At 45.9% G+C, this 19,771-nt stretch overlaps 1 protein-coding gene across 2 annotated transcripts in view; it reads right to left on the bottom strand.

The window, feature by feature from the left end:
• Positions 1–14,063, bottom strand: part of chm (CHM Rab escort protein) — a 22,066-nt gene extending 8,003 nt beyond the window's left edge. For both annotated transcript variants that reach the window (XM_082548128.1, XM_082548129.1), the window contains exons 1-11: positions 13,816–14,063; positions 11,061–11,127; positions 10,703–10,775; positions 10,487–10,611; positions 10,306–10,412; positions 10,185–10,231; positions 9,953–10,099; positions 9,711–9,827; positions 6,596–6,707; positions 6,275–6,497; positions 482–559 (exon numbers count right to left, since the gene is read on the bottom strand). In XM_082548128.1, coding sequence (XP_082404254.1) covers positions 482–559; positions 6,275–6,497; positions 6,596–6,707; positions 9,711–9,827; positions 9,953–10,099; positions 10,185–10,231; positions 10,306–10,412; positions 10,487–10,611; positions 10,703–10,775; positions 11,061–11,127; positions 13,816–13,867 — 1,148 coding nt within the window. In that variant the 5' untranslated portion in view covers positions 13,868–14,063. The remainder of the gene's footprint in view (positions 1–481; positions 560–6,274; positions 6,498–6,595; positions 6,708–9,710; positions 9,828–9,952; positions 10,100–10,184; positions 10,232–10,305; positions 10,413–10,486; positions 10,612–10,702; positions 10,776–11,060; positions 11,128–13,815) is intronic.
• Positions 14,064–19,771: the final 5,708 nt, after the last annotated feature.

Raw genomic sequence — 19,771 nt, 5'->3', positions numbered from 1 at the left:
TCTCCTGAAACATCCAACCACAAACATTTAATTTGAAATGCCACAGGAAGTGCTGTTTGTATGACCAGCATGACGCGGCGCAGGTTAACGATGAGCGAGACTTTAAACAGAGCAGAGAACAGAGGGGAGGAAGCGAAGGCCAAACGCCAGCCCGACAGGAAGCTGTCAGTCACAGTCTACTCTACTGCGCTTTACTCTTTACGATTCTAGTGATGGAGTTGCTCTTGTGACCCATCCAGTGACATCACTCACAGTCTGATGACATCACACTGTCAGCTTGACTCACCTCACTCGGACCCCCAGCTGAGTAGGTACTAATAAAGTACCCAGTACCAGTACTATCAGCTATCTTAGGCAAAACACTTAAAACCAAGTCGAGCCAAGTACGTGCTGGCTGAGGTACTACATAGAGCAGTACCAGTACTACAGAATTATACAGAGCACCGACAGTACTACAGTACTGCAGGTACGGCAGGTGTACCTGTTGGAGTCCTTGTCCACGATCAGGCAGCTGACCGAGTGTCTCAGGCAGTAGATCCCTCCAAACACAGCACTCATCCTGAAACACACAACAACAAAGCAGCCAATCAGCACGCAGGAGAACATGTGACCTGTCTGTGCACAAGTATGTGGACACCACACGCACTTCCTGACCTCCAGCGAGACTTTCAAAATAAAAGTTTTATTAAGGCAGTATTAAGGATTAAGGAGCAGGATGTCCTGAGTTCAATTCCACCATCAGGCCTTTCTGTGTGGAGTTTGCATGTTCTCCCCGTGTCTGCGTGGGTTCTCTCCGGGTACTCCGGCTTCCTCCCACCATCCAAAGACATGCAGCTTGCTGGGATAGGTTAATTGGATAATCCAAATTGCCACTAGGTGTGAATGTGAGCGTGAATGGTTGTTTGTCCTTGTGTGTTGGCCCTGCGACAGACTGGCGACCTGTCCAGGGTGGACCCCGCCTCTCGCCCTATGACAGCTGGGATAGGCTCCAGCGCCCCCGCGACCCTGAAAAGGTTCAAGGTTCAAGGTTCTTTATTTGTCACATGCATAGTTACAGTGGGGCAAAAAAGTATTTAGTCAGCCACCATAAACTCAACTCGTCGTGTTTGGAGGAAGAAGAATACCGAGTTGCATCCCAAGAACACCATACCTACTGTGAAGCATGGGGGTGGAAACATCATGCTATGGGGCTGTTTTTCTGCCAAGGGGACAGGACGACTGATCCGTGTTAAGGACAGAATGAATGGGGCCATGTATCGTGAGATTTTGAGCCAAAACCTCCTTCCATCAGTGAGAACTTTGAAGATGAAACGAGGCTGGGTCTTCCAACATGACAATGATCCAAAACACACCGCCCGGGCAACAAAGGAGTGGCTCCGTAAGAAGCATTTGAAAGTCCTGGAGTGGCCTAGCCAGTCTCCAGACCTCAACCCCATAGAAAATCTGTGGCGGGAGTTGAAAGTCCGTGTTGCTCGGCGACAGCCCCAAAACATCACTGCTCTCGAGAAGATCTGCATGGAGGAATGGGCCAAAATACCAGCTACTGTGTGTGCAAACCTGGTAAAGACCTATAGTAAACGTTTGACCTCTGTTATTGCCAACAAAGGTTATGTTACAAAGTATTGAGTTGTATTTTTGTTATTGACCAAATACTTATTTTCCACCCTGATTTACGAATAAATTCTTTACAAGAGTGTAATAACGGACTGAAACAGAAGATGGCAGCACTGCATGTACAAGGATGCCAGCTGCCGTTAAACCCCGAAGAAGAAGAAGCAGCAGTGTCCGTTATCATAGCTGTGTCCAAATTCGCATCCTCCTGTGCCCGCATTTGTAGGCCGATTACGTAAGAGCGACACGACGAAGACGGTCCAAATTTGAAGACTCCAACAAATGCGGCCAACAAATTTGAAGGATGGGTCGGGTGTATCCTTCATGGCCCAACCTATCCCAGAATTCATAGCGCAGCCCAGCTCAGTTTCCAACAATGGCGGCAGCTAGTTAGTTTTAATATTACTCTTATTATTCTTTCTGGGTCACAAAATAAACGTTTAACATATTTTCAGGTGAGAATGTAGCTGTGGAAACCTCAAATATCTGCTCAGTTTATCAGGACACCGCATATTTTCAAAAGCGCTCCGACGTTTTCGGAGACATCTGTTACCCACTAGCTCGATAGCGAGCCGGGGGCTAGGTCACTAGAGCCGTGAGAACACCGGACTCCCGGCAAATCGTTTTCAAACCCACCGCCGTCTTTCACTACTCAGGTTAAACATGATATATGAGTCACTTAGATAACTTTAAAATGTTATTGTTTGGCTTTTTTTAGTATTTTATTTGTTCCTGAGTAAATCGGTTTGGCTGAGATTAAAGTTATAGTTTTTACACAGCTGAATAAACGTCAAGCAGACAGCTGATCATCAGAAGTGTGAGATGCTCGAGAATTTACTCCGGTGTCCTGTTATATTTTAGATAGCAAGGAGTTTATTAAGCTTCACCGAAACAATCTGCAAATTTCATTAAAATTTAATAAACTATCATCTTGTCTTTATTTTTAGTTAGCACAGACCTTAAACAGTTAAAGCTGTAAGCTAATGATAGTTATATAAGAGCAGATGCTGCTGGTGCAATAAGCTGTACGTTTTACCTCCAATGGATGATGATCTGATTAGTCGACTAATCGCAAAAATAATCAGTGACTAGTTGACTATCAAAATAATCGTTTGTGGCAGCCCTAATATATATACACATATATATATATGTATATATATATATATACATATATATATACATATATATATATGTATATATATATATATGTATATATATGTGTATATATATATGTATATATAGAAGAAGCTGACTGCACTCCACGAGCGTCTGGCAGCACAAATGAACCAGCTGCTAGTTAACGAGAGACACCCGGAATGGCTAACCGAAGGTCGGACGGTCCTGATCCCCAAGGACCCCAAGAAGGGACCGGTCCCCTCCAACTACCGACCAATAACCTGCCTCAGTACTACATGGAAGCTCCTGTCAGGCATCATATCGGCTAAGATGAACAGGCACATGGGTCAATACATGAGCGGGACACAGAAAGGAATTGGCAAGAATACCAGAGGCGCAAAACACCAGCTACTGGTAGACAGAACAGTCAGCCGAGACTGCAAGACCAGACTGACCAACCTGTGCACTGCCTGGATTGATTACAAGAAGGCCTATGACTCAATGCCCCACAGCTGGATACTGGAATGCCTAGAATTGTACAAGATCAATGGGACCCTAAGAGCCTTCATCAGGAACTCAATGGGGATGTGGCGTACAACACTAGAGGCCAACTCCAAGCCCATAGCACAAGTCACCATCAAGTGCGGGATCTACCAAGGAGATGCTCTGTCCCCACTGCTGTTCTGCATAGGCCTGAACCCCCTCAGTGAGATCATTAACAAGACTGGCTACGGATACCGACTACGGAACGGAGCAGTTGTCAGCCACCTCCTGTACATGGATGACATCAAGCTGTATGCCAAGAGTGAACGAGACATTGATTCACTGATCCACACTACCAGGCTATACAGCAATGACATTGGAATGTCGTTCGGACTGGAGAAGTGTAGTCGGATGGTAACAAAGAGAGGGAAGGTAGTCAGAACTGAGGGGATTGAACTACCAGAAGGCAACATTGCAGACATAGAGGACAGTTACAAGTACCTGGGGATCCCGCAGGCGAATGGGAACCATGAAGAGGCCGCTAGAAAGGCTGCAACCACCAAGTACCTGCAGAGGGTCAGGCAAGTCCTGAGGAGTCAGCTGAATGGTAAGAACAAGATCCGGGCCATCAACACGTACGCCCTGCCCGTGATCAGGTACCCTGCTGGGATAATAGGCTGGCCAAAGGAGGAGATAGAAGCCACTGACATAAAGACAAGAAAGCTCCTTACCATGCATGGAGGGTTTCACCCCAAGTCCAGCACCCTGAGGCTGTACGCTAAGCGGAAGGAAGGGGGCCGGGGACTGGTGAGTGTCAGCACCACAGTCCAGGATGAGACAACGAACATCCAAGAATACATTGGGAAGATGGCCCCAACTGACCGAGTGCTCAGTGAATACCTCAGGCAGCAGAAACCCAAGAAAGAGGAGGGAGACGAGGAACCATCATGGAAGGACAGGCCCCTGCACGGTATGTACCACCGGCAGATAGAGGAGGTGGCTGATATCCAGAAATCCTACCAGTGGCTGGACAAAGCTGGACTGAAAGACAGCACAGAGGCACTAATCATGGCAGCACAAGAACAAGCTCTGAGTACAAGATCCATAGAGGCTGGGGTCTATCACACCAGGCAAGACCCCAGGTGCAGGCTGTGTAAAGATGAGACAATCCAGCACATAACAGCAGGGTGCAAGATGCTAGCAGGCAAGGCATACATGGAACGCCATAACCAAGTGGCCGGCATAGTGTACAGGAACATCTGTGCCGAGTATAACCTGGAAGTCCCGAGGTCAAAATGGGAGATGCCCCCAAGGGTGGTGGAGAATGACCGAGCTAAGATCCTGTGGGACTTCCAGATACAGACGGACAAAATGGTGGTGGCTAACCAACCGGACATAGTGGTGGTAGACAAACAGAAGAAGACGGCCGTAGTGATCGATGTAGCGGTTCCGAATGACAGCAATATCAGGAAGAAGGAACACGAGAAGCTGGAGAAATACCAAGGGCTCAGAGAAGAGCTCGAGAGGATGTGGAGGGTGAAGGTAACGGTGGTCCCCGTGGTAATCGGAGCACTAGGTGCGGTGACTCCCAAGCTAGGCGAGTGGCTCCAGCAGATCCCGGGAATAACATCGGAGATCTCTATCCAGAAGAGCGCAGTCCTGGGAACAGCTAAGATACTGCGCAGGACCCTCAAGCTCCCAGGCCTCTGGTAGAGGACCCGAGCTGGAAGGATAAACCGCCCGCAGGGGCGTGCTGGGTGTTTATATATATATATATATATATATATATATATATGTAGTATATACATTGGGTGAATGTGCAGTAGTAGCGGAAGGATAAGCAGAAGCGAATGGATGGATGGATGGATGGAGCAGGATGTCTGATGGTGTGGTTACCGTGGTGTCTCAGCCAATTGTCTGTCTGTATTACTGGCCCCTCCCCCTCCAGCACCGCCATAGATTAATAACATAATGAAATTACAGCTGCTCCATAAATCAGAGCAAAGGGCTCTCATTAAACACACACACTCCACTCAGCTGTAAGTGTGTGTGTGTGAGAGAGATTGTGTCGACCTTCTCACGCAGAGCTAACACACACACACGTAACATCAATGTGTCATCATGTGTTAATCACAGCGTGTGTGTGTTCTCATTTATTTGATGGCGAGCCAAATCACACACACAGTGCTCTGTTTTCCTTTAATCAGGAATCTGTGTGTGTGAGTGTGTGTGTAGGTGTGATAACAGCATCTGTGGGGCGATCGTGGCTCAAGAGTTGGGAGTTCGTCTTGTAATCGGAAGGTTGCCGGTTCGAGCCCCGGCTTGGACAGTCTCGGTCGTTGTGTCCACTTCACCCGTTGCCTACTGGTGGTGGTCAGAGGGCCCGGTGGCGCCAGTGTCCGGCAGCCTCGCCTCTGTCAGTGTGCCCCAGGGTGGCTGTGGCTACAATGTAGCTGCCATCACCAGTGTGTGAATGGGTGGATGACTGGATGTGTAAAGCGCTTTGGGGTCCTTAGGGACTAGTAAAGCGCTATATAAATACAGGCCATTTACCATCTGTCACATGACCTTTGACCTTTTTCTGAGCCCGCTCAGCATCTGTTTCCATCTGGAAAAAAAAAACTGCTAATGAAACTAAAATAATCACACAAGTAAAATCAGCTCATGAACCACCAAGTACAGGCTGCTGCCCCTCTGCAGGCTTCCAGAAGCTGTCCAATTAGAATGAAGTGGGCTAAAGCAGCTGCACAGAGGCCCAGCATCAGACAAAGAAAGATTATTATGACCCATGAATCATGCAGAGCTGCTCCTGCAGAAGAATAAAGAACACAGCCGAGACTCAGATCCTCGCCTCGGATCTGACCGACGTACCTGGTTACCTGTACCCTGCTACTCATCGCGTTTGTCACTCTGGTGGCTTCATCACGTCCACGTCACACTCAATACATCAGAACTCGAACAGTTCTCGCAACAGGTGAGCTTTGGGCGACTCAGGGTGCAGAGTAGCCTGCTAGCTGAGCACAGTAGTACTCACTGACAGTAGTACTGTAATACTGGTTCTTACCTGCAGAAACACTGGGGAATCTCTCCAAGTCCGTACACAGGAAACAGAAAGGGAGTGTTGCCATAGCGACCCAGGCAGCGCAGGAAGTGGCGCGTGGAGGCGAGCCCCACCTCGGTGAGTGTGTCTTCTGTCACCATGGCAATGGAGTGAAGCAGGAAGTGCTGCAGGTTGTCGCCCAGCTGCTGCTCGCGAAGGAACTCCAAAAATGGCCGACCGTTGTAAGCTAGAGGATGGGGAGGAAGTGCATCATTACCCACAATCATCTGATGTTGGTGAGAGTGACCTTATGATGTCAGCAGGTGGACAGGTGAGGCATCTCACCTTGGTGCTCCTCCGTCTCCTCCACACAGGAAGTCAGGAAGCGCATCAACTTCCTCTTTTCAACCACAGACAGCTGACGGCTTGCAAACACGTCTGCTCTGCTACAGGGCACCTGACGGACAGGTGAGCACAGATAGGTAAACACAGTAGGGCTGCCACGATTACGTTGACTAGTCACGATTATGTCGACCATCAAAATCGTCAACGACTGATTTAATAGTCGACGCGTCGTTTGAAGCTTTGTAAGATCACAAAAGACGCAGGAATAAGTAGCAGGATTTAAGAGTGTAATAACGGACTGAAACAGAAGATGGCAGCACTGCATGTACAAGGATGCCAGCTGCCGTTAAACCCCCGAAGAAGAAGAAGCAGCAGTGTCCGTTATCATAGCTGTGTCCAAATTCGCATCCTCCTGTGCCCGCATTTGTAGGCCGATTACGTAAGAGCGACACGACGAAGACGGTCCAAATTTGAAGACTCCAACAAATGCGGCCAACAAATTTGAAGGATGGGTCGGGTGTATCCTTCATGGCCCAACCTATCCCAGAATTCATAGCGCAGCCCAGCTCAGTTTCCAACAATGGCGGCAGCTAGTTAGTTTTAATATTACTCTTATTATTCTTTCTGGGTCACAAAATAAACGTTTAACATATTTTCAGGCCAGAATGTAGCTGTGTAAACCTCAAATATCTGCTCAGTTTATCAAGACACCGCATATTTTCAAAAGCGCTCCGACGTTTTCGGAGACGTCTGTTACCCACCAGCTCGATAGCTAGCCGGGGGCTAGGCTCACTAGAGCCGTGAGAACACCGGACTCCCGGCAAAACGTTTTCAAACCCACCGCCGTCTCTCGCTGCTCAGGTTAAACATGATATATGAGTCACTTAGATAACTTAAAATGTTGTTGTTTGGCTTTTTTCAGTATTTTATTTGTTCCTGAGTAAATCGGTTTGGCTGAGATTAAAGTTTCTACACAGCAGAATAAACGTCAAGCAGACAGCTGATTATCAGAAGTGTGAGATGCTGGAGAATTTACTCCGGTGTCCTGTTATATTTTAGATAGCAAGGAGCAGACGGATGAGTTTATTAAACTCCACTGAGACTAGGGATGGGTATTGATAATATTTTCACGATTCCGATTCCATTTTCGATTCTTTATCGATTCTTTTTAAAAAAGGAGAACACTAAGGTCGATTAGCTTAGAACTTTGTTTTATATCTTCTCTTTGAACAAGATAGAAATTTAGGAGTAACATGGCCTTACAAACCCAGCAGTGAGATCTTAAGAGATCCTACGGCTCTTCAATGGAGTGTCACAGGGTCCCCAGGAAAAAGATTGTAAATGTAAAATAATAAAATAAATATTCTTCTGTAGCAATAACAAAGTATAACATAAATTATTCTGTAGCAATTACACAAGAATATCCAGTAATGTCCCTGCCTACAATTAAACACATTCACTTACTGAAAATCACCTGCTGTGGCAAACGGGTGCAAGCCTTTGACCACAAACTGAGTCTCTGCTCGGTGACATTCGTCTATCCCGGCCTGAAAGGAGACGCTGCCGGCAGACTGCAGCGAGAACTGCCAGCATCTGAGCCAGACTCTGTCTCTCTCATCATGGTCACTAAATGCACAGTAATGGCAGGTTTGTAATAAGGCAGATCGCGCTAACATAATATGCACTGTTAGTTGATTATTTACCTGCCGCATTAACGGGAGAGGACGTGCAAACGTTACCGCTGCTGCTGGGTTGAGATTCACGAGTCCGGAATTAAAAACACGACATTCATTTAAGGTCATTGTGTGTTTTGTGAGCAAATGCTTTTGCATATTCGTAGTGTTTCCTCCCTTAAATGAAATATCTACTTTGCAAGTATTGCAAGTTGCCCTGTTGTCATCCGTTCTCGTAAAGTGTAACCAAACTTTTGAGCGTTTGAGCTGCTTAGGCGCCGTGTGGGACAACAAAGAACCGGTTTTCGATACCCATCCCTAACCGAGACAATCTTTAATAAACTATCATCTTGTCTTTATTTTTAGTTAGCACAGACCTTAAACACTTAAAGCTGTAAGCTAATGATAGTTCTATAAGAGCAGATGCTGCTGGTGCAATAAGCTGTAAGTTTTATGTCCAATGGATGATGATCTGATTACTCGACTAATTGCAAAAATAATCAGTGACTAGTCGACTCTCAAAATAATCATTTGTGGCAGCCCTAAAAACAGACAGGTAAACGCAGACAGGTAAACGCAGACAGGTGAGCGCAGACAGGTAAACGCAGACAGGTAAACGCAGACAGGTAAACGCAGACAGGTGAGCGCAGACAGGTAAACGCAGACAGGTAAACGCAGACAGGTAAACGCAGACAGGTAAACACAGACAGGTGAGCACAGACAGGTGAGCGCAGACAGGTGAGCGCAGACAGGTGAGCACAGACAGGTGAGCACAGACAGGTGAGCACAGACAGGTGAGCACAGACAGGTGAGCGCAGACAGGTAAACGCAGACAGGTGAGCGCAGACAGGTAAACACAGACAGGTGAGCACAGACAGGTGAGCACAGACAGGTAAACACAGACAGGTAAACACAGACAGGTGTTTATTATTTATCTAATTCAGTCCCGACAGAACCTGCTAGGTTAGCTGCTGTCATCAGCGTGCAGTTTAATGGTTTGACTCTTATAAAACAGCCTGCGCAGGTCAACCAAACTTAGCTGCCCAGGCCCGAGACCACCCTCACAGACCTCTGAACAAACCCGTCTCTGACAGACGACAGACCTCTGAGCTCAGCAAAGAGAAGCCCGGTCACTGGCACCATCACCGAGCCAAACGTGGAGGCGACACAGCGGCCACTCTCACAGGTCGATGCCAAAACCATTTAAGACCTACTTCACCTCAACATTGACTTTGTTTCCTACACGAACATAGAGGAAGTAGTTCACACAGCGGTACGAGGCTGTGACCTGTCAGCTTGTGAAGAGTTTCGACCTGTCAGAGCAGGTGCTGATGTGATGACACCTGTGTTTGTTGTGTTGATTTCACTCTTCTGAGTGCGACTGTTGTTTCTGTTGTTCTCATGCAGACATGACCGACACACAGAGACAGAGCAGCTCGTACCTGCTCCACGCTGCCGTGGCGATAGGTCAGTATCCTGGTCACATTCTTGAACTCTGCATAGCGACTGACGTTTGATTTGATGAGCAGGTCGACCAATGAGCCGCGAGAGTACATGAGCTGGAGGGAGATGAAGATGAAGCAACCGGAGCTCGGGTCAAACAACCAATCAAAAAGCAGTGGGATACACCGAGGGGCACGATTGGCCGAGAGGACTGTCCTTTGTTGTGCTGATGTCATGTTACCTTAGAAACCAGGTCGATGTTGAACCGGCGTCCTTCCTTTTCCAGCTGGGTGTAGCTGATTTTCTTCCTGGTTGGCTCTGATTGGCTGGGAGGAGCAGAGGGCTGTGGCTGATCCGCTTCTGGCTCCTCCCCCTGTTCCTGAGCAGCCTGTGATTGGAGGAAGTATGCAGTTATTATTGTTCGGCCAATCAGGAATTGATGTGAATGTCAGGGGAGGGCTGCTCTTCCTCACCTGCTCGTCTCCCTCAGCGGCCTCACCTGTTTCTTCTTCTTTTGAACCTGAAAGAGCTGATTGGTTTAAAACCTGCTAATCGAAGCTCAGAGAGTCGATACAGGATCAATATAAGACAGACCTGCTGATTCGGTCTCTGATGGCTCTTTAGCAGCGTCTTCACCTGCTGCTCCAGCCTCTTCTTCTTCTGTGGTGTTTGGAGGCTCCTCCTCCTCCTCGGCTTCTTCACTGAGACGTATTGATACCTTAATCAATAAACTGATCTCTAGCTGATGTGACCTTACAGGTATGCAGGAGTTTACCTGATGTAGCAGAACACCTGCAGGTTACTGATGGAGGCGGAGTCTGAGCCTGACAGGTAGATCAGCTCCTCCCCTTCTTCCACCAAGCTTGACCGATCCTGGACCTCCTCTGACAGAGACCCTGCCTACAAACACACAGGAAACTCACTGATGACTTCCTGTTGGGCATCTGGCCCCGCCCACCAAATCAACAACCTGACAATCAGTAACTCTTACTTGATGCTCCTGTATCCAGGTGAGCAGAGCGTTGAAGGTGAAGCTTGCCCAATTGGCTGCATAGTAGCTCCGCCTAAAGACACACAGGAAGCTGTCACTTCCACAATAAAAGCATTGCTCTATGCTCTTATTCTGACACTCTGACATCAATCAATTGATCTAACTGACTGATCTATCTCTGATAAAATATTTTATTTCTGTAATGTGAAAGCGTTTCTATAGCAACGCCCTCAGTTATCAATAAACAAATACATCAATTCAGCAGATACTTATTGATTTTACCTCACCTTTGAAAACATTCTGTAATTGATAACATTGATTATTAATCAGTAAGTGTTCTTGATGAATAAGTAATGACCTGTCGACGTGAAGAACTCTCTGTCCAACTCTGGAACACGCGGCTGCCACCACCGACTCAGCAAGACCTGATCACACAATCAATAATCAATAAGCAGCAGCAGGCAACAGGAATGAGGGGACATAAGGAGAGAAAGCTAGGAAAAGAAACAAGGAGACAGAAACCAGGCCTCAGCACAACCTGCACACAAAATCTATCATCAATAATAACAGGAAAGGAAACAAGGAGAAAAGTCTAGGAGACAAAACAAGGAGAGATACCAGAGGAGGGAATGAACAAGGAGAAACAATAAGGACAGAGCAGAAGGAGAGGAGACAAAAAGACGTCTAGGAGGCACAATTAGGAAGAAAAACAAGGAAAAGAGACAAGAAGTTACATGAGAGGAGGACACAAGGAGAGAGGAAACAAGGAGACAACGAGTCAAGATAGCAGAGAAAACAAAAAGAGGAGACAAGGGGACAAGATAGGGCTGCTCAATTAATTGAATTTTAATCACGATTACGATCTGGGCTTTCAACGATCATTAAAAGTGACTGAGCCGATTATTAGCCCCTCCCTCGTGCTTTACTCTTGTGCTGCTCCATGTGGCAAATCGAGCGCACCTCTCGTTTCGAACACGTGTCACAACAATTAAGAGGACCCGAGGGAAGCTTGGAAAGCTAAGCAGAAGTTATTTGGAGAGGAGAGTGACTGCCGTTGGTTGAAAAGAGGGGTTAAAAAAAACTTCAGTGGTGTGGAAACATTATGGGTTCAGTCAGACGTGGATCAAGTAGACACAGTGTGTAAACTTTGCTACGGTGTCGTAGCTGCACCACAGAGCAACACTGCAAAGTTCACTAAACATAGATGTTTACATTTTTCATTTTTCTTGTATTGCAAACATTTGCACTGTTATTAGTATTTGCACACTATTTTATATTTTTTAAAGTCATTATTCAACACATTGTTATTGTTAACCTTTTAAAGCCGGTCAGAGCAGCACGCTCCGTTTTGTGTAACTATTTCTGAATCCCTGTAGAACCGGAACTGCGTAAGCTAGCGCAATAATTTGTTTTGCATATGAAACCAGAGGAGTTGTACTTGCATCTGATGCCATCAGCTTGTCCTCGGTCACGGTTTCCTTCCACATAAAGCTTTGCAAAAATTGCATAAAAAGCGCTTGCAGCAACAAAAACATAATATTCCAGAAACACGCTTTGCCGATCCGATCAGCTGTTCGTAACACTTCCCACAGTGAAACAGACGTCAGCGCGAACTATCGAATGTCCGCCATTTCCTGCCAGAAACCGGAAGTGACGTCATCTTCGCGGAAAATGTAGTTTTTTACTTGTAGGCCTTAAAAACCTATACTGGTGTTTTTATAAGTCATGTTTGACTTTTCTGAATAGTTGCTGGGATGCTTAGAACTCGAATTGCACTGCTGGAAATAGTTTATTTTGATGCACATGCTGTTTTCTTTGCAAATTTGAATCATAGGATTGTTTTTTAGTTTTTCCTGCAGTATATAAAAATTGCTGTATCTCCAAAATAAAACTATGAAGACACTCAAAATTAATCCCCTGTTGTTGTAAACTATTTTTTGCATTTAAAGCTTTGAGGGATAAACCTCTTAAATTTCTCCAAGTAGAAATATATGTAAAAAAACAAAAACAAAAATGATTTTCAATTTTTTTTCTAGTTTATTGCACTTTTTTGCAATTAATGTAGTTACTATGGACTTAATGCATACATATTATTAAAATATGGGCTATAACAGTTGTATTGATGTATAACAACTTGAAATGCTCCCAATGGCACTACAACATGTAAAAAAATAATATAAGCTCTGGCGGAATTGGTTCTATAGTAGGTCTTAAAGGGTTAAATAAATATCGTCAAATAATCGAGATCTCAATTTCAGTGAAAATAATCGTGATTATCATTTTTGCCATAATCGAGCAGCCCTAGGACAAGAACCAAGGAAAGAAAACAGGGAATGGAGGAGAGGGAACAATTAGAAACAACAAGGACAGGACAGAAACAAGAGCAGGAGACAAGGAAACAAGGTCAGGAAACGGAAGAAAGGAAACAAGGAACTTGAAAAGAAAAAGGAAACAAGTAGATGAGGGAACCAAACGAGAGACAAATGAAGGACAGGAGATAAGGAGAGAAGAAGGCACTGATCCTGTATCGATCAGGTTATTGATAACATGTGATCACTTTACTACTGATAATTATGAAAGTAAACCCTAAATATTGACTGTCGATCATTAGGACTCAAAGTGGTTCAGTGGTTCTGTTCCGATACCATAACTCGATCACACAGACAGCTGATTCATCCTGGCACACAAACAGTTAGCATCACGTAGCCTAGCCGTTAGCTTCCTATCCATAAGAAACAGATGGATGTTAGGAGTGCTAGCCTCTGTTAGCGGCACTGCGAGCTAACCCTGATAAAAGCTAAAGCACCTAACGTTAGCGTCAGCCCAACAGCCGCTGTCCTGCCTATTAAAGTGATCAATGAGTGATCAGACATTTATTAAAAATATCTCTTATGGGCGCTGAGTCTATGTATGTATCCAGGGGCTAACCGCTGGCCGAGGGTTAACGGCTAGCCGCTGCTATTGAAAATGCATTGGCCGTTAGCTGCAAGCTAATCCCTACTCATACCCCTGTTTTGTCCGGTTTACACCGGGATCCCGGGATGTTTCGGACCGAGCCCCGGCCACGACATGGTCCGGGATAGAAGACAGCCTAAAACCAGGTGTTGGAGTACCTGTGCCCAGAATGACCACGTCAAACTCAGACGGCAGATCCTCCGCAGCCATGTTGTTAGCAGGGAAACACAAAGTCACGTGACAGTTTTTTTCCTCCTTCAAATCACTGATCGATGAATTATCGAAAATAAAATTCTTCACTTATTTTCTCCCGAGGGTCTGAAAGTGTTGCATCTTTGTTCCTGTTTGTGTGACTCGTTGATGTCATCATGAAGCAGCTCTGCCATCTGTGAATCAGCAGGAAACCAGGTCTGACGTCACTGTGTCAGCAGCTGATCACAGAATAGCTGGACACGAGCTTGTAGAGTAAAATCCTCCTTTTAGACAAACACACGAATATGAAACATGCAAGTGGGGAAGGTGGTGCTGATTATCACTCATAATGAGACACAGCACATTTATATGAGTCCTTTATTCATTCTAACTTGCTGAAGTTATTGTGTTATAGGCTCTCTTTACTGTTGTCACACTGACAGTTTTCAAGTTGTTAATGAACAAAAACAATGAAATAAAAGATTTTGCTGTGAACAGACATCAGGAGGAGCTCCCCATGCAGGTGAAATAAGCCATCCTTAATCTGCCAAAACAGAAAAAAAAACATCTGAGAAACTGCTACAATACTAGGAGTGGCCAAATCTACAGTTGTGAGGTGTGGTGTGACAACAACGACGAGGGCACCGTCTTTTCTACAAGACACTGCCGCTATCACTATTGCTGCTGGGAATACCAGGAAGCGAGGCATTCCAAATGAATGGCCAAACTCTCTTTGACCGACATTTCAAACTTTGGACTCGCTCGCAGGTCAGGTTTGATTGGAGCCAGTTGTTTGATGTCTGGGAAACTCAGGGGGAAAGCAGTGGATAACAGGAAGTTGTCACAAAACACTGTCTGTATTTCAATTCAATTTTATTTGCACAGCGCCAAATCACCACAACAGTCACCTCAAGGCGCTTTACATTGTACAGTAGACCCTACAATAATAGCTAGAGAGAAAACCCAACAATCATATGACCCCCTATGAACAAGCACTTTGGCGACAGTGGGAAGGAAAAACTCCCTTTTAACAGGAAGAAACCTCCGGCAGAACCAGGCTCAGGGAGGGGCGGGGCCATCTGCTGTGATTTGTTGGGGTGAGAGAAGGAAAACAGGATAAAGACATGCTAACCCATGAACAAATTGGACTCTATTATATCGATATTGTTGGTGCACTTTGTCCAGCCATTTGTAGATTCAAATTTTTAGATCTAATTAAAATTCAACCACTCCAAAAGATCCTTTGGAAACCCAAAGAGTTTTTTAAACTTTCTTTTTAAATGTTTACAAACACCAAAACAGAACAACACAAAACGAAGCAACCAGGTGTAGAGCGTAAAGCAGTAATAATAGAGACAGACAAAGATGAGCACACACACACACACACACACACACAAATATATATATATATATATATATATATATATATATATATATATATATATATATATATATATATATATATATATATATATATATATATATACATACTATAAAACACCCAGCACGCCCCTGCGGGTGGTCAACCCTTCCAGCTCGGGTCCTCTACCAGAGGCCTGGGAGCTTGAGGGTCCTGCAGTATCTTAGCTGTTCCCAGGACTGCGCTCTTCTGGACAGAGATCTCCGATGTTGTTCCCGGGATCTGCTGGAGCCACTCGCCTAGCTTGGGAGTCACCGCACCTAGTGCTCCGATTACCACGGGGACCACCGTTATCTTCATCCTCCACATCCTCTCGAGCTCTTCTCTGAGCCCTTGGTATTTCTCCAGCTTCTCGTGTTCCTTCTTCCTGATATTGCTGTCATTCAGAACCGCTACATCGATCACTACGGCCGTCTGCTTCTGTTTGTCTACCACCACTATGTCCGGTTGGTTAGCCACCACCATTTTGTCCGTCTGTATCTGGAAGTCCCACAGGATCTTAGCTCGGTCATTCTCCACCACCCTTGGGGGCGTCTCCCATTTTGACCTCAGGACTTCCAGGTTATATTTGGTCATATTCAGTCCAGCTTTGTCCAGCCACTGGTAGGATTTCTGGATGACAGCCATCTCCTCTATCTGCCGGTGGTACATACCGTACAGGGGCCTGTCCTTCCATAATGGTTCCTCCTCTTTCTTGGGTTTCTGCTACCTGAGGTATTCACTGAGCACGCGAACAGTTTGTGTGTGTTCCGTGTTCAGCCAAGAGAAAGTGTCCCTTCACCCAGTTAGGCAAAAGTCAACAATCTTCAGTCAACGCGGGTGACCTTGAATGAGGGGGAGGAGTCACAACACAGTCTCGTTATCTAAGAGAGAATTTTCTTATTCCCATCAGCTTTTACCTTGAGTATCCAGCTGGTGCCAAGGGGGCCAAGATGGTGAATGTTTGGGTTTAATGGAAACAACTGCATCCAATTTTTAAAGTAGATCTAATGTCCGTCACTGGTCACCAGGTCTCTCAATTATCTCAATTACCGTTCTTCTGCTCCAATATCTCATCTATATTGCAGAGCCATGAGCTTCTCCAAGAAGCTCGTGGATGATCGTTGTCTTATCCTGGACTGTGGTGCTGACACTCACCAGTCCTCGGCCCCCTTCCTTCCGCTTAGCGTACAGGCTCAGGGTGCTGGACTTGGGGTGAAACCCTCCATGCATGGTAAGGAGCTTTCTTGTCTTTATGTCAGTGGCTTCCATCTCCTACTTTGGCCAGCTTATTATACCAGCTGGGTACCTGGTCAGGGCAGGGTGTTGATGGCCCGGATCTTGTTCTTACCATTCAGCTGACTCCTCAGGACTTGCCTGACCCTCTGCAGGTACTTGGTGGTTGCAGCTTTTCTAGCGGCCTCTTCATGGTTCCCATTCGCCTGCGGGATAAGATAAGATAACCTTTATTAGTCCCACACGTGGGAAATTTGTTTTGTCACAGCAGGAAGTGGACAGTGCAAAAGTTATGAGGCAAAAATTAGAATACAATAAGAATAAATACAGTACACAGCTGTACAGAATAGAATAAAATAAAATACTATATACAGTAGAATAAAATAAAATAAATATACAATAAGATAAAAATAGAATACGAATGCTATATACAACTGAGTAAAAATACAACGATGACAGAAAGGATTATTGCACTTAGTATTATTGCATATGTATGGATGTGTGTGCTTGATCAGTTAAAGTCTTTATTATGGAGTCTGACAGCAGTGGGGAGGAAAGACCTGCGAAATCTCTCCGTCCCACACCGTGGGTGCCGCAGTCTCCCACTGAAGGAGCTGCTCAGTGCTGTCACAGTCTGCTGCATGGGGTGGGAGATGTTGTCCATCAGGGATGACAGCTTAGCCGCCGTTCTCCTGTCACTCACCACCTCCACTGGGTCCAGAGGGCATCCTAGAACAGAGCTGATCCCCAGGTACTTATAACTGTCCTCTATGTCTGCAACGTTGCCTTCTGGTAGTTTGATCCCCTCTGTTCTGACTACCTTCCCTCTCTTTGTTGATGTAAGGTAGTGACTGGAATAAGTCACAAGGTGTCGCTGTTGAGCTGCACATATGTTGTAAATTTTAGCAATTTTGACCATTTGTCCTCTGCAGGACACCGTAGTTCAGATTTCTCGTTCGCGCGGGCGCCATCTTGGTTCAGTGTTTACTGTGATTTGCAAAGGTAAGCACTGTCAGTGGCGAACTGCATTGGTTTTGTTTAAAAATAAGTGTTCCACTGTGTAAAATAGCGGTTTGTCATTTAAGCCGAGCCTATATTTTGTTTATTGAGAGGTTCATGTATTGTCTGATGAGAGTATGAGCAGTTTGTGTGCATGTTTCATTTGGTAATATCTGCCGCAATTTCGGGCTACATTCCCGCTAGTTAGCAGAGCACCAATTCGGGCAAAGTAATGCAAGATGAAGCATTAGCTTTTCAGCTGCAGTTTGCTGGTAATCCTGCTATGTTAGTTTTGTGTCATACTCATTCCTGAGACCGTGGAATTTTGTAAAAACATGATTATTTTTGCTTAATGTGTTTTTTATATATATATGTTGTTGTATTTTACAATGTTGATAATCACGCAGTGTTTACTGTGATTTGCAAAGGGCCAGCAGCAGAGTTGGAGTGGTGTTTGCCCCAGCATCTGAATAAACGGCACGGTCCGAGCCACAAATTGAACGCCTGTGTCCGACTGGTCTCTCTACTGTGCGCCCCAATCCAACACAAACTTACACAACGCAGAGTCCGGGGTGTAGGGAGGCCCCTGCACTGGTTGGGTTACATTACCATCCGACTACACTTCTCCAGTCCGAACGACATCCCGATGTCATTGCTGCATATCCTGGTGGTGTGGATCAGGGAATCGATGTCTCGTTCACTCTTGGCATACAGCTTGATGTCATCCATGTACAGGAGGTGGCTGACAACTGCTCCGTTCTGTAGTCGGTATCCGTAACCAGTCTTGTTAGTGATCTCACTGAGGGGGTTCAGGCCTATGCAGAACAGCAGTGGGGACAGAGCATCTCCTTGGTAGATCCCGCACTGTACTGCTTGGTCAGCCAGTAGCTGGTGTTTTGTGCCTCTGGTATTCCTGCCCATCCCTTTCTGTGCCTCGCTCATGTATTGACCCATGTGCCTGTTCATCTTAGCCGCTATGATGCCTGACAGGAGTGGTGCTGAGGCAGGTTATTGGCTGGTAGTTGGAGGGGACCGGTCCCTTCTGGGGGTCCTTGAGCATCGGGACTGTCCGACCTTCGGTTAGCCATTCTGGGTGTCTCTCCTCAACTAGCAGCTGATTCATTTGTGCTGCCAGGCGCTTGTGGAGTGCAGTCAGCTTCTTCAGCCTGTAGGCGTGAACCATGTCAGGGCCCTGGTGCTGTCCAACTCTTCATACTGGAGACCCTTTCTTGGATATCTGCCACTGTGATGGTTACTGGACCCTGTTCAGGGAGGTTGCTGTGGTCTGCCCTCAGATCCTCAGGCCATGCTCTGCTGAAACATGACTCGCTGCCAAATAGAAGTTTTAATAGGAGAAGTCAACCACACAGAATCCAGTTAAAACTGTCTGGATCAATGCTGTGAACACGGTGAGCTGGTATGTTTGCCTTCTTCTGTGTCACGCTGACATTTCTGAACATGTTCAGTTATTTTTAGGAATCTGATCTCTGTTCTCCTCGTGTGTGTTTTGATTGTGTTTTTTTCTGTTCTTTGTTGTTGTTATATTGTCTGTAAAGGTTCTCAGTCATTCAGGTCATCGTAGTCCAAGGAGCTTGGAAAGAAAAGCGTTTGGACTTCTTTAAGTTTCTTGAAGAAGTTTCACCTCTCAGCCTAAATGGCAAACTTATCCTTTCTGTCTTCCCTGGTTTGCCATTCCTGGACTGTGAAGAGAATGGAAACCTTTAAAGTGTGTGTGTTAGTCCCCATAGGGAAATAGTTCCTCTGCATTTAACCCATCCACCCAGTGAAGCAGTGGGCAGCCACCAGTGCAGCGCCCAGGGAGCAGTGTGTAGGGACGGTACCTTGCTCAGGGGTACCTCAGGGTAGCCGTTCAGTGGAGTCGAACCCCCGACCTTCCGATCATGGGGCCACCACTCTACCTACTGAGCTATCCACACTGAAGTTTACCTGAAGCCCACACACTCGGACCAGTACCTCCTCTTTGACTCCCACAAAACTGCAAAACACAAACTCAACAATGTGGTGTTTGCTGTACAGGGCAGCGAGGACCTCTACACTGGAGAGACCAAACAGCCACTTCACAAGCACATAACACAACATAGAAAAGCCACCTCCACAGGACAAGACTCAGCAGTTCATCTGCATCTAAAGGTCAAAGGTCACTCTTTGAGGATGCCAATGTTCACATTTTGGACAGAGAGGACAGATGGTTTGAAAGAGTGAAAGAAGCATCTATGTCCACTGTGAGCGACCATCTTTGAACAGAGGCGGGGCTTACGACACCAACT

Source organism: Aulonocara stuartgranti (genome assembly GCF_965226115.1).
Source record: "Aulonocara stuartgranti genome assembly, chromosome: 10".
Lineage (NCBI taxonomy): Eukaryota > Metazoa > Chordata > Actinopteri > Cichliformes > Cichlidae > Aulonocara > Aulonocara stuartgranti.
The sequence above is the reverse complement of the archived record's forward strand: the minus strand, read 5'-3'. Positions and strand labels throughout refer to the sequence as shown.